This window comes from Leuciscus leuciscus (genome assembly GCF_965113295.1).
Source record: "Leuciscus leuciscus genome assembly, chromosome: 20".
Lineage (NCBI taxonomy): Eukaryota > Metazoa > Chordata > Actinopteri > Cypriniformes > Leuciscidae > Leuciscus > Leuciscus leuciscus.
Window position 1 is genome coordinate 38,296,076 of NC_138744.1, and position 14,895 is coordinate 38,310,970.

General features: G+C 45.1%; 1 protein-coding gene across 4 annotated transcripts in view; it reads right to left on the reverse strand.

The window, feature by feature from the left end:
- iqgap3 (IQ motif containing GTPase activating protein 3) overlaps positions 1 to 14,895 on the reverse strand; it is a 46,095-nt gene that overhangs the window by 12,261 nt on the left and 18,939 nt on the right. For all 4 annotated transcript variants that reach the window (XM_082150061.1, XM_082150060.1, XM_082150058.1 and 1 more), the window contains 11 exons: positions 14,661 to 14,869; positions 14,415 to 14,567; positions 13,944 to 14,107; positions 11,601 to 11,825; positions 11,021 to 11,161; positions 10,214 to 10,298; positions 9,748 to 9,980; positions 5,764 to 5,896; positions 4,085 to 4,187; positions 3,840 to 3,978; positions 3,670 to 3,757 (listed from right to left, as the gene is read on the reverse strand). In XM_082150061.1, coding sequence (XP_082006187.1) covers positions 3,670 to 3,757; positions 3,840 to 3,978; positions 4,085 to 4,187; positions 5,764 to 5,896; positions 9,748 to 9,980; positions 10,214 to 10,298; positions 11,021 to 11,161; positions 11,601 to 11,825; positions 13,944 to 14,107; positions 14,415 to 14,567; positions 14,661 to 14,869 — 1,673 coding nt within the window. The remainder of the gene's footprint in view (positions 1 to 3,669; positions 3,758 to 3,839; positions 3,979 to 4,084; positions 4,188 to 5,763; positions 5,897 to 9,747; positions 9,981 to 10,213; positions 10,299 to 11,020; positions 11,162 to 11,600; positions 11,826 to 13,943; positions 14,108 to 14,414; positions 14,568 to 14,660; positions 14,870 to 14,895) is intronic.

The window sequence follows — 14,895 nt, forward strand, 5'->3', positions numbered from 1 at the left end:
CACTCTTCTCCAACTCTCAACCCACTCACTCTTCTCCAACTCTCAACCCACTCACTCTTCTCCAACTCTCAACCCACTCACACTCACCACCAACACCACCACACACTCACACCACACCTCAACACCCACCACACAACCCACTCACACAACACCACACTCTCCAACACCCAACTCACACTTCTCCAACTCTCAACCACCACTCACACCAACCCCAACCCACTCAACCACTCCACCACTCACCCACCACACTCACCACCACTCACCACCCACTCACCCACTCACCAACACCACACACTCCAACACCCACACTCTCCAACTCACCACACTCACCCAACTCCACACACACCACCACTCACACAACTCAACTCACTCCACACACACTCCCACACTCACCAACTCCACTCCACTCAACTCCAACCACCACTCAACTCCACACAACTCAACCCACACACTCTTCACCAACTCACCACCCACTCAACCACTCACCAACTCCAACCCACACTCCAACCTCCAACCCACTCCACTCCACAACACCACTCACTCTCCCAACACTCAACCCACCACACCACTCCACTCTCAACCCACTCACTCTCTCCAACCTCAACACCCACTCACTCCACTCTCCAACACTCAACACACTCCCACTCACCAACACTCAACCCACTCACACTCTCCAACCACTCAACCCACTCACTCTCTCCAACTCTCAACCCACACACTCTTCTCCAACCCTCAACCACACACACTCCAACACCACTCACACCCAACACCCCACTCACCTCTCCAACCACACTCCCAACTCACACTCTCCACCACACTCACCACCACTCTCCAACTCCCACTCACTCTTCTCCAACTCACACTCCCAACTCCAACTCTCCCCACTCACTCTCCAACTCTCAACCACTCACCCCACCACTCACCCACTCACTCTTCTCCAACCCTCAACCCACACACTCTCTCCAACTCTCAACCCACTCACTCTCCACTCCAACCACCACTCTCCCAACCTCAACCCACTCACCAACTCTCCAACTCACCAACTCCACACCTCACCACTCTCCCACTCACCACTCCAACTCTCAACCCACTCACTCTTCTCAACTCACAACCCACTCACTCTTCCCAACACTCAACCCACTCACTCTTCTCCAACTCTCAACCCACTCACTCTCTCCAACTCTCAACCCACTCACTCTCCAACTCCAACTCTCCAACTCACTCTTCTCCAACTCTCAACCCACTCACTCTTCTCCAACCCTCAACCCACTCACTCTTCTCAACTCTCAACCCACTCACTCTTCTCCAACTCACTCTTCTCCAACTCACTCTTCTCCAACTCACTCTTCTCCAACTCACTCTTCTCCAACTCACTCTTCTCCAACTCACTCTTCTCCAACTCACTCTTCTCCAACTCACTCTTCTCCAACTCACTCTTCTCCAACTCACTCATCTCCAACTCACTCTTCTCCAACTCTCAACCCACTCACTCTTCTCCAACTCTCCAACTCTCAACCCACTCACTCTTCTCCAACTCACTCTTCTCCAACTCTCAACCCACTCACTCTTCTCCAACTCTCCAACTCACTCTTCTCCAACTCTCAACCCACTCACTCTTCTCCAACCCTCAACCCACTCACTCTTCTCCAACTCTCAACCCACTCACTCTTCTCCAACTCTCAACCCACTCACTCTTCTCCAACCCTCAACCCACTCACTCTTCTCCAACTCTCAACCCACTCACTCTTCTCCAACTCTCAACCCACTCACTCTTCTCCAACTCTCAACCCACTCACTCTTCTCCAACTCACTCTTCTCCAACTCACTCTTCTCCAACTCACTCTTCTCCAACTCACTCTTCTCCAACTCACTCTTCTCCAACTCACTCTTCTCCAACTCACTCTTCTCCAACTCACTCTTCTCCAACTCACTCTTCTCCAACTCACTCTTCTCCAACTCTCAACCCACTCACTCTTCTCCAACCCTCTCACTCTTCTCCAACTCTCAACCCACTCACTCTTCTCCAACTCTCAACCCACTCACTCTTCTCCAACTCTCAACCCACTCACTCTTCTCCAACTCTCCAACTCACTCTTCTCCAACTCTCCAACTCTCAACCCACTCACTCTTCTCCAACTCACTCTTCTCCAACTCACTCTTCTCCAACTCACTCTTCTCCAACTCACTCTTCTCCAACTCACTCTTCTCCAACTCACTCTTCTCCAACTCACTCTTCTCCAACTCACTCTTCTCCAACTCACTCTTCTCCAACTCACTCTTCTCCAACTCACTCTTCTCCAACTCACTCTTCTCCAACTCACTCTTCTCCAACTCACTCTTCTCCAACTCACTCTTCTCCAACTCACTCTTCTCCAACTCACTCTTCTCCAACTCACTCTTCTCCAACTCACTCTTCTCCAACTCACTCTTCTCCAACTCACTCTTCTCCAACTCTCAACCCACTCACTCTTCTCCAACTCTCAACCCAACTCACTCTTCTCCAACCCACTCACTCTTCTCCAACCCACTCACTCTTCTCCAACCCACTCACTCTTCTCCAACCCACTCACTCTTCTCCAACCCACTCACTCTTCTCCAACCCACTCACTCTTCTCCAACCCACTCACTCTTCTCCAACCCACTCACTCTTCTCCAACTCACTCACTCTTCTCCAACTCACTCTTCTCCAACTCACTCTTCTCCAACTCACTCTTCTCCAACTCACTCTTCTCCAACCCACTCACTCTTCTCCAACCCACTCACTCATATTGAATTATGCTGTGTCCTAATTCACCTACTTTGCCTTAAAAGTATGTACTGTTTCTGAGAAGAAAAAAAAAAAATTTCACATTCAATTGAATTAAATTTCTACCGTTTCAGGGAGAAATGTAGTCGCACGTTGATCTGCCAGTCATGGGTCTTTCATTCGGAGACTCTCCTCATGTTTGCATAATGATGCATTTAAAATAAAGGGGTTTGAGTGATTTAATAATCATCTAACCTGATGAAAATATATTTAAATGTTATCCACATTATCTTTAATCTAAAACAGCATTGTAAACTTAAAATGATGCGTTTGGTCATTAACCATCAACCGCTCAGTGTAGCCGTCAGTAGACCATCCGGGTATCTTTGGATACTCATTTCAACATACTACGATTTGAAACACACTTATTCTAATTTTGAATAATATTTAGGACGGATATTATGTGAATTGGGACGCAGCATTAGTCTTCATTTTCTGTTTTGTAGTGATTTTGTGGTGTATTATAAAAAAAAAAAAATATATATATATATATATATATATATATTTAATTTATTTTATATTCAGTATTCCAGTAACATTTCTTTTCATGGTTTTAGTTAACAGTAAGAATACAATTGCCTGTAGAAATATGTGTACATAATTAAACTTTTAAAATTATTTAATTTATTACATTTGATATATAACATTTATAATTTCAAAAAATAAATACAATCATACACACATATACATTAATGTATTTTTTTGTTGAAATTATTTAAAATGCACATACATACATACAGTTTTTAATATGAAGATTTCCTCATTCCTCTGAATGGTGTAACTCCAGTTTCAGTCACTGCGACGGCTCTGTGTCTGTGTGTGTGTCTGTGTGTGTGTGTGTGTGTGTGTATATAGTCATGTACCTGATCTCTGGAGGCGGAGACTTGAAGCACCTCACTGAGTGTGTCACCGGGCTGCGTTCTGATCACATCGATGATCAACTGCTTAGTGCTGAAGAACAACCAGACAGGAAATGACCTCATCATCATCATCATCATCATGACACACTCATCATCCGACAGACTCCGCCCACCTCAGCAGAATCCCCCGCGCATCAGACCGGTCATCAGAGCTCGTGAACACGTCAAACTTGCTGGTGAGCGTCAGAGAAACCTCCATCTTGGCCAAAGGCTGCTCCACATTTGGATCTGTGGGGTTGAGCTGCCCCTCACCTGCGCACACACACACACACACACACACACACAGATCAGAACTGAAGGGCCCTCAGAACCCTATCTAGGTAGGGAGCTCATTGGGCTTTGGATCTGTATGACTTACCGATGAGATCCTGCAGTGACGGCACTGATCCCAGATCCTGCAGAAGCTGCTGAAGAGGGTCTGAGGGATCGGGACACAGACAGTCCTGATGCTCCAACAGCAGCTGAGAGACAGAGACAGAGACAGAGACAGAGACAGAGACACACACACACACACACACACACACACACACACACACACACACACACACACACACACACACACACACACACACACACACACACACACTTCATGAGGAGAGAGCACCAGCAGACTGTGTGCACAATCACAACAGCGGAACTTATAAAACTGATATTTTATTTCCAGGATGACTAACTGCACAGAATTAAACATGGTCATGTGACCACGGTGAAAAAAAGAAGAAGAAAAAACTAATTCACAAACAAATGACTCATATATTTGACCGAAAAATATTTATTTCATGTTCATTTTAAGACATTTTTTTTTAAAATCCCCTCCATTGGCCCTTGCCAATCATGGCCTCCTAATAATCCCCATACATTGAATTGGCTCGATCACTCTCTCTCCTCTCCACCTATAGCTTGTGTGTGTGTGTGTGTGTGTGTGTGTGTGTGTGTGTGTGTGTGTGTGTGTGTGTGTGTGTGTGTGTGTGTGTGTGTGTGTGTGTGTGTGTGTGTGTGTGTGTGTGTGTGTGTGTGTGTGTGGTGGTGTTGAGGAGAGATCCCCTGATATGATTGTGAAGCGCTCTGGGTGTACAGTAGCACATATGAAAGCGCTATATAAATGCCTGATTCATTCGAGGAGAAATATATGCACTATATTATAAGTTCATTATATTTTTTACTAAACCTGCTAACTTCATTATTGAATGCATGTTTGAATAAATCAGTGCATTTTATTGTTAATGTTTATATTTCAATAACAAATTAGAGTAGCAATAATTAAATCTGGAACGGTTAACAAAACTGCCTTATGTGCAATTAAAATGTTTAAGTACAACTCAATATTTGAGTGATGATTATCAAGTACATTTCAATCGATTAATTGATTATTATTCGATATTTTGAGTTAAATGATATTTTCAGTTTGTAATAAATAAATAATAATTGATTACTTTAGGTAACAATATTGTTTTTTTTATAATTCAAATTAATTATGCAATAAAATTAAATATTATATAATTACTAATATTATAATTATAATTCATATTTATACATTATTTCAGAGAGGATCTCCAAATTAAACTTTCAAGTCAAAAATAATATTGATTTATAAAGCAGTTTTATTACGGAGTTCATGGCTATTTAAATACAAGACTATTACTATGTAAATGTTTTTTTTGTTGTTTTTTTCTCCATTAGGTCACCTGATGGAGTTTTAGGACACCATTAGGTCACTTGATGGAGTTTTTCGGTTCCTTGCCACTGTTGCCTTTGGCTTGCTCAGTTGGGGATATTTTGGGGATATTTAATTTAATTTTATCAATCAATAAATTCCTCTTGAAACAAACTTTGTTGTATTATTTTAATTTAATACTGTGAAGCTGCTTTGATACAATCTGTATTGTGAAAAGCGCTATACAAATAAACTTGACTTGACTTAAATTATCATCCTTTTTTTGATACTTTTTAATCAGGTTTCTGTAACACATGCATACTGTGAAATATCATTATCGAGCATAATTGTGAGTATATTGTGATGTACTGTTTGGCACTGACTCTGTGTGTGTTGATGAGTTCACTGATGGAGATGTAGATCACGGGTCTGTTGAGGATCAGCGTCTCTGAATATTCATCGATATTGAAACGTTCCTCCGGCTCAGGCACGTCACACACCGCGCGCAGGAACTTCCTGTTAAAGGAGAGAACCGAGAGATGAGACAGGAAGTGTGTAGAGAACCGAGAGATGAGACGGGAAGTGTGTAGACAACCGAGAGATGAGACGGGAAGTGTGCAGAGAACCGAGAGATGAGGCGGGAAGTGCGCAGAGAACCGAGAGATGAGACGGGAAGTGCGCAGAGAACCGAGAGATGAGACGGGAAGTGTGCAGAGAACCGAGAGATGAGACAGGAAGGAAGTGTGTAGAGAACCAAGAGATGAGATAGGAAGTGTGTAGAGAACCGAGAGATGAGACACGAAGGAAGTGTGCAGAGAACCGAGAGATGAGACAGGAAGTGTGCAGAGAACCGAGAGATGAGACAGGAAGTGTATAGAGAACCAAGAGATGAGACAGGAAGTGTGTAGAGAACCGAGAGATGAGACAGGAAGTGTGTAGACAACCGAGAGATGAGACAGGAAGTGCGTAGAGAACCGAGAGATGAGACAGGAAAGAAGTGTGTAGAGAACCGAGAGATGAGACGGGAAGTGTGTAGAGAACCGAGAGATGAGACAGGAAGGAAGTGTGCAGAGAACCGAGAGATGAGACAGGAAGTGTGTAGAGAACCGAGAGATGAGACAGGAAGTGTGTAGAGAACCGAGAGATAAGACAGGAAGTGTGTAGAAATTAATTTGATCACAAATATTCGAATCCCGACCCCTATGTCTCGCACTCACCTGAAGCGTGTGAGTGTGTGAGATGTACTGGTTGAGCACGCGTGAGTGAGTGTGATGTACTGGTTGAGAGCTCATGTGAGTGTGTGAGATGTACTGGTTGAGCACGCGTGAGTGAGTGTGATGTACTGGTTGAGAGCTCATGTGAGTGTGTGAGATGTACTGGTTGAGCACGCGTGAGTGAGTGTGATGTACTGGTTGAGAGCTCATGTGAGTGAGTGTGATGTACTGGTTGAGCACGCGTGAGTGAGTGTGATGTACTGGTTGAGAGCTCACGTGAGTGAGTGTGATGTACTGGTTGAGCGCGCGTGAGTGAGTGTGATGTACTGGTTGAGCGCGCGTGAGTGAGTGTGATGTACTGGTTGAGCGTACGTGAGCGTACGTGAGTGAGTGTGATGTACTGGTTGAGCGCGCGTGAGTGAGTGAGTGTGATGTACTGGTTGAGCGCGCGTGAGTGAGTGTGATGTACTGGTTGAGAGCTCACGTGAGTGAGTGTGATGTACTGGTTGAGCGCACGTGAGTGAGTGTGATGTACTGGTTGAGCGCGTGTGTGTGTGAGAGATGTTCTGGTTGAGAGCTCATGTGAGTGAGTGAGATGTACTGGTTGAGAACGCGTGAGTGAGTGTGATGTACTGGTTGAGCGTGCGTGAGTGAGTGTGATGTACTGGTTGAGCGTGCGTGAGTGAGTGTGATGTACTGGTTGAGTGTGCGTGAGTGAGCGTGATGTACTGGTTGAGCGTGCGTGAGTGAGTGTGATGTACTGGTTGAGCGTGCGTGAGTGAGTGTGATGTACTGGTTGAGCGCACGTGAGTGTGTGTGATGTACTGGTTGAGCGCGCGTGAGTGAGTGTGATGTACTGGTTGAGCGCGTGTGTGTGAGAGATGTACTGGTTGAGAGCTCACGTGAGTGAGTGTGATGTACTGGTTGAGCGCACGTGAGTGAGTGTGATGTACTGGTTGAGCGCGCGTGAGTGAGTGTGATGTACTGGTTGAGCGCATGTGTGTGAGAGATGTTCTGGTTGAGAGCTCATGTGAGTGAGTGTGATGTACTGGTTGAGAGCTCACGTGAGTGAGTGTGATGTACTGGTTGAGCGTGCGTGAGTGAGTGTGATGTACTGGTTGAGCGTGCGTGAGTGAGTGTGATGTACTGGTTGAGCGCACGTGAGTGTGTGAGATGTACTGGTTGAGCGCACGTGAGTGTGTGAGATGTACTGGTTGAGCGCACGCAAGTGTGATGTACTGGTTGAGAGCTCACGTGAGTGTGTGTGATGTACTGGTTGAGAGCGCGCGAGTGAGTAAGATGTACTGGTTGAGCACGCGTGAGTGAGTGTGATGTACTGGTTGAGAGCTCATGTGAGTGAGTGTGATGTACTGGTTGAGCGTGCGTGAGTGAGTGTGATGTACTGGTTGAGCGTGCGTGAGTGAGTGTGATGTACTGGTTGAGCGCACGTGAGTGTGTGAGATGTACTGGTTGAGCGCACGTGAGTGAGTGTGATGTACTGGTTGAGCGTGCGTGAGTGAGTGTGATGTACTGGTTGAGCGCACGTGAGTGTGTGAGATGTACTGGTTGAGCGCACGTGAGTGTGTGAGATGTACTGGTTGAGCGCACGCAAGTGTGATGTACTGGTTGAGAGCTCACGTGAGTGTGTGTGATGTACTGGTTGAGAGCGCGCGAGTGAGTGTGATGTACTGGTTGAGCGCACGTGAGTGAGTGTGATGTACTGGTTGAGCGCGCGTGAGTGAGTGTGATGTACTGGTTGAGCGCATGTGTGTGAGAGATGTTCTGGTTGAGAGCTCATGTGAGTGAGTGTGATGTACTGGTTGAGAGCTCACGTGAGTGAGTGTGATGTACTGGTTGAGCGTGCGTGAGTGAGTGTGATGTACTGGTTGAGCGTGCGTGAGTGAGTGTGATGTACTGGTTGAGCGCACGTGAGTGTGTGAGATGTACTGGTTGAGCGCACGTGAGTGTGTGAGATGTACTGGTTGAGCGCACGCAAGTGTGATGTACTGGTTGAGAGCTCACGTGAGTGTGTGTGATGTACTGGTTGAGAGCGCGCGAGTGAGTGAGATGTACTGGTTGAGCACGCGTGAGTGAGTGTGATGTACTGGTTGAGAGCTCATGTGAGTGAGTGTGATGTACTGGTTGAGCGTGCGTGAGTGAGTGTGATGTACTGGTTGAGCGTGCGTGAGTGAGTGTGATGTACTGGTTGAGCGCACGTGAGTGTGTGAGATGTACTGGTTGAGCGCACGTGAGTGTGTGAGATGTACCGGTTGAGCGCACGCAAGTGTGATGTACTGGTTGAGAGCTCACGTGAGTGTGTGTGATGTACTGGTTGAGAGCGCGCGAGTGAGTGTGATGTACTGGTTGAGCGTGCGTGAGTGAGTGTGATGTACTGGTTGAGCGTACATGAGTGAGTGTGATGTACTGGTTGAGAGCGCGCGAGTGAGTGTGATGTACTGGTTGAGAGCTCACTTGAGTGAGTGTGATGTACTGGTTGAGCGTGCGTGAGTGTGTGTGATGTACTGGTTGAGCGTGCGTGAGTGAGTGTGATGTACTGGTTGAGAGCTCACGTGCGTGAGTGTGATGTACTGGTTGAGCGTGAGTGAGTGAGTGTGATGTACTGGTTGAGAGCTCACTTGAGTGAGTGTGATGTACTGGTTGAGAGCTCACTTGAGTGAATGAGTGTGATGTACTGGTTGAGCGTGAGTGAGTGAGTGTGATGTACTGGTTGAGAGCTCACTTGAGTGAGTGTGATGTACTGGTTGAGCGTGCGTGAGTGTGTGATGTACTGGTTGATCGTGTGTGTGAGAGAGATGTACTGGTTGAGAGCGCGTGAGTGTGTGTGTGTGTGTGTGAGAGAGATGTACTGGTTGAGAGCGTGCACTCACCTGAAGCGCGTGTGTGTGTGTGTGTGTGTGTGTGTGTGTGTGTGTGTGTGTGTGTGTGTGTGTGTGTGAGAGATGTACTGGTTGAGAGCGTGCACTCACCTGAAGCGTGTGTGTGTGTGTGTGTGTGTGTGTGTGTGAGAGAGATGTACTGGTTGAGAGCGTGCACTCACCTGAAGCGTGTGTATGTGTGTGTGTGTGTGTGTGTGTGTGTGTGTGTGTGTGTGTGTGTGTGAGAGAGATGTACTGGTTGAGAGCGTGCACTCACCTGAAGCGTGTGTGTGTGTGAGAGATGTACTGGTTGAGCGCGCGCAGGTGAGCCGAGTCCCCGCTGAAGTGTTTGAGCGCTGCGCTGTGCTGAAGGATGCGAGCGATGGAACCCAGAGTCCGGCGCTGACCCGGAAGAAGAGCAGAACCGGCGCCGAACTCCACAACATCAAACCCGTCAGGAGCCACGACAGCAGGGTTCATGTAGCGATAGTAGATGAGGTTACCCACGATCTGATCACACACACACACAATATATATATTTTTTTTAGACATGCATACATATTTAATTTTCTTTACTAAAAATCTTAAATCTTTATATTAAAAAGATGTATATACACACATAATACATATTTTATGATCAAAAGCATTTATTTGTAGAAATGATTCATTTCTAAAAATAAAGACTTTATATTTTTAGGAATTATATATACATAATATGATAATCCGAGGTTTGAGAAATGTACCTTGTACAGCTCGTCCTCACTGGCCTGAGGAAACTTCTCCTGCAGGGCGTCTCTCAAAACTTTAGCAGTGTAGCGCAAACCGTACCTGTTTAAGACACACACACACACACACACACACACACACACACACACACACGATATAAAATCAGTTTAAAAAACAAAAACGTTATCATCATCTAATATTCAGTCCCATCAAGAATTGACAGAACTTTTATGCAGCCCAAAATTTCCTGCAACTTTTAATTTTTTTATTGTCAATCAATAATCGGTATGAAGTTAGTATTAGTAACAGTAAGAATATAATTTCAATTATTTTGTGCATAATTACTGAAATCGATTGTGGTCAGTTTTTCATTAATTCTTTGCAGGTAATATTGTCTTCTAACGGTCACAAACACTGATCCTAAATATAGGAGGGACTGAATATAGTGACCAAACTGTTATTAAAATCACAACCACAAAAATATTAAGCAGTAAAAACTGTTTTTAACATTGATAATAATAAGAACCATTACTAATAATTGAGCAGTAAATCATCATATTTGAATAATTTGTGAAGGATCATGTGAAACTGAAGACTGGAGTAATGATGCTGAAAATACAGCTTTGATTCACAGGAATAAATTACACTTTACTATATATATATTCACATAGAGAACAGCTGATGTAAATCATAATAATATTTCAATTTTTTTTACTGTATTTTTGATCAAATAAACAGCTTTTGTAAGCAGAAGAAACTCAGTTTCATAAACATCTCTAACTTCAGACCAGTAGTGTATATGTGTGTAGGCATGACACACTTACGGGAGTTTGTGTGTGTTGCTGGTGATGGCGTGTAACACGCGCTCCGTGAGGTTCTTCAGGTTTGTGATGGAGATGTTTAACCTCTGCTGGACCTCAGAGTGACTCAAGGCCTCCTCGACGCTCACCTCATACGGTAAACAACTGAAACACACACACACACACACACAGAGCAGGTGATGTTCATCTCATCATTCAATTCAATTCACATTTATTTGTATAGCGCTTTTCACAATACACATCGTTTCAAAGCAGCTTTACAGAAAGTGCATGAGTCCACATTACAATTTACAGTGATCTGTTATCAGAGGAAACTGTCTAAGTTATGCATTTCAGAAATGTACATACACAAAATCCCAGTTAGTGAAAAATACATTAATTTAAACAATGTAATAATTATAAGATCTCATACAGGAAAGTGTTCTGTTGATTGCAATTCGCAACCTCACCACTAGATGCCGCTAAAACTTACACACTGCACCTTTAAAAACTACTCAAAAATATCACGTGTAATATTGTTACCATAATTTTTCTAAGTAGCACATAACATTTTTTACAGTGTTCCTATAGCATTCTCACGGACCTCTTCTGTCCGGTCTGGCTCTCGGTCTGGTTGACCCAGCTCTTGTAGATCTCCACGGGGTCGGTTCGGATGTTGAGGGCCCGGTCCTGCAGAACCTCTCTGATCGCCGGACCCAAGACGTCCTTCAGCGCGTTCTGACCGCGAGCGTGGCGGTAGAAACTCACCAGCATCTTGATGACGGTGGGGTTTCCGGTGACCACTTCTTGCGGACGGTCCACCTTCACACTGCACACCAATTAACATGTTTGATTGATTAAATTAATGACTGATGGAAATAAATCAATTTCAATGCAGATCAAATCAAATCACTAAAGGAATGATTAATGTGATGTTCGCTTATTTGCATTTTTATCTGGCACACGTATATTAAAGTGCCTCTGTTATGCTCTTTTAAAGGTTCCTAATGTTGTTTTGTTTTATCCTAAAAAAATTCAGTCTCTCTAAGCTCCGCCTCTCTGAGAGCGGCTCTGCTCTGATTGGTCAGACACCAAACACTCATTATCATATCTGAATCTGAGCTCTTGATCACAGTGATACGAACAGTAACGATGGTGTGGGTTTTACCGTGTCAATCTCATCAAAGTGGATTTGCTTTGTCAGCAGAAAACAGCGTCTTCTCGACACGAACCAAACTCTTCCAGTCTCAGATACACTACAGTGTTTGAGGGCGGAGCTAAGAGACGCTGCTCAGCCAATCAAGACCAGAGGCTGGCATTATGTAAATTTGTTACAAACTTATGTAGGTTTGAACAGGAAGTTAGACACACACAGCTAAATTACACACTACATGAAAGGTAGTGGTGGAATGGATCACAAAATTGACGGTTTGGATCATTTAAGGTTTTTGAGCCACGGATCGGATTTAAAAAAAAAGAAACAAAAAAGAAATTATATATATACATACATACACTCACCTAAAGGATTATTAGGAACACCATACTAATACTGTGTTTGACCCCCTTTCGCCTTCAGAACTGCCTTAATTCTACGTGGCATTGATTCAACAAGGTGCTGAAAGCATTCTTTAGAAATGTTGGCCCATATTGATAGGATAGCATCTTGCAGTTGATGGAGATTTGTGGGATGCACATCCAGGGCACGAAGCTCCCGTTCCACCACATCCCAAAGATGCTCTATTGGGTTGAGATCTGGTGACTCTGGGGGCCATTTTAGTACAGTGAACTCATTGTCATGTTCAAGAAACCAATTTGAAATGATTCGAACTTTGTGACATGGTGCATTATCCTGCTGGAAGTAGCCATCAGAGGATGGGTACATGGTGGTCATAAAGGGATGGACATGGTCAGAAACAATGCTCAGGTAGGCCGTGGCATTTAAACGATGCCCAATTGGCACTAAGGGGCCTAAAGTGTGCCAAGAAAACATCCCCCACACCATTACACCACCACCACCAGCCTGCACAGTGGTAACAAGGCATGATGGATCCATGTTCTCATTCTGTTTACGCCAAATTCTGACTCTACCATCTGAATGTCTCAACAGAAATCGAGACTCATCAGACCAGGCAACATTTTTCCAGTCTTCAACTGTCCAATTTTGGTGAGCTCGTGCAAATTGTAGCCTCTTTTTCCTATTTGTAGTGGAGATGAGTGGTACCCGGTGGGGTCTTCTGCTGTTGTAGCCCATCCGCCTCAAGGTTGTGCGTGTTGTGGCTTCACAAATGCTTTGCTGCATACCTCAGTTGTAACGAGTGGTTATTTCAGTCAAAGTTGCTCTTCTATCAGCTTGAATCAGTCGGCCCATTCTCCTCTGACCTCTAGCATCAACAAGGCATTTTTCGCCCACAGGACTGCCGCATACTGGATGTTTTTCCCATTTCACACCATTCTATGTAAACCCTAGAAATGGTTGTGCGTGAAAATCCCAGTAACTGAGCAGATTGTGAAATACTCAGACCGGCCCGTCTGGCACCAACAACCATGCCACGCTCAAAATTGCTTAAATCACCTTTCTTTCCCATTCTGACATTCAGTTTGGAGTTCAGGAGATTGTCTTGACCAGGACCACACCCCTAAATGCATTGAAGCAACTGCCATGTGATTGGTTGATTAGATAATTGCATTAATGAGAAATTGAACAGGTGTTCCTAATAATCCTTAAGGTGAGTGTGTGTGTGTGTGTATATATATATATATATATATATATATATATATATCACGATCACCTGCGATCCGTTTCACCTCTAATGAAAAGTAATATTCAAAAAAAGCATTATAGGGGAACTTTAACTCATGAGCGGTGAGTGAGTGAGTGAGTGAGTGAGTGAGAGAGAGAGAGAGAGAGAGAGTGTGAGAGAGAGAGAGAGAGTGAGTGAGTGTGTACCTGATCTCGTGGCGTAGCGCAGCAGTGAAGAGTTGCAGCAGAAGGAAAGCCTCCCTGCAGTCGGAGCCGTAGTTGAAGAGAGTGAAGATCACCGTCTCCATGAAGCTGGTGCTTTTATTCTGTGGCATCAGGAAGATCAGCTGAGCCAGATACAGCGGCTGGGTCTATAAACACACACACACACACACACACACACACACACACACACACACACACACACACACACACACACACACACACACACACACACACACACACACACACACACACAGAGAGAGAGAAAAAGAAAAAAAAAGCACAGAAAGTTGTGTGATGGGTAGGTTTAGGGGTCGGGTTAGGGTGTCTGTGTGTGTTTGTGTGTGTGTGTGTGTGTGTGTGTGTGTGTGTGTGTGTGTGTGTGTGTGTGTGTGTGTGTGTGTGTGTGTGTGTGTGTGTGTGTGTGTGTGTGTGTGTGTGTGTGTGTGTGTGTACCTGCAGCAGGTAGAACAGGTGCTGATAGGCCTCAAGTTTGTCTCTCTTCTCTTTACTGAGAGCTTTCAGGCCCTTGTGTTTGTCCAGAGCCATCATGTCACTCAACTGCTCCTTATTCTTCTTCGTGAGCTTCTTACAGTGAGACACCACCTCCTACAGACAGACAGACAGACAGACAGTCAGACAGAGAGAGAGAGAGAGACAGACAGATGAACAGAGCCGTCGTGTCTCCGCTGGTTGTCTGACCTGTAGCGTGACCCGGTTCCGGACCAGCAGGCCGATCTTCAGGTCCATGAGGTCCAGGTCGTGCTCCTGCTGTCTGTTGGCCCGGATGGACCTCACCACCTCCTCCCTGAGCCTCAGCAGCTCCGCCTCCTGACGGATGTCAGCGTCTCCACACTCCAGCAGGTGCGCGAACTTACACACCACCGACAGCGGCGGCGCGCTCGAGTGAACTGCAAACCAGATGTTTTTAATCTTC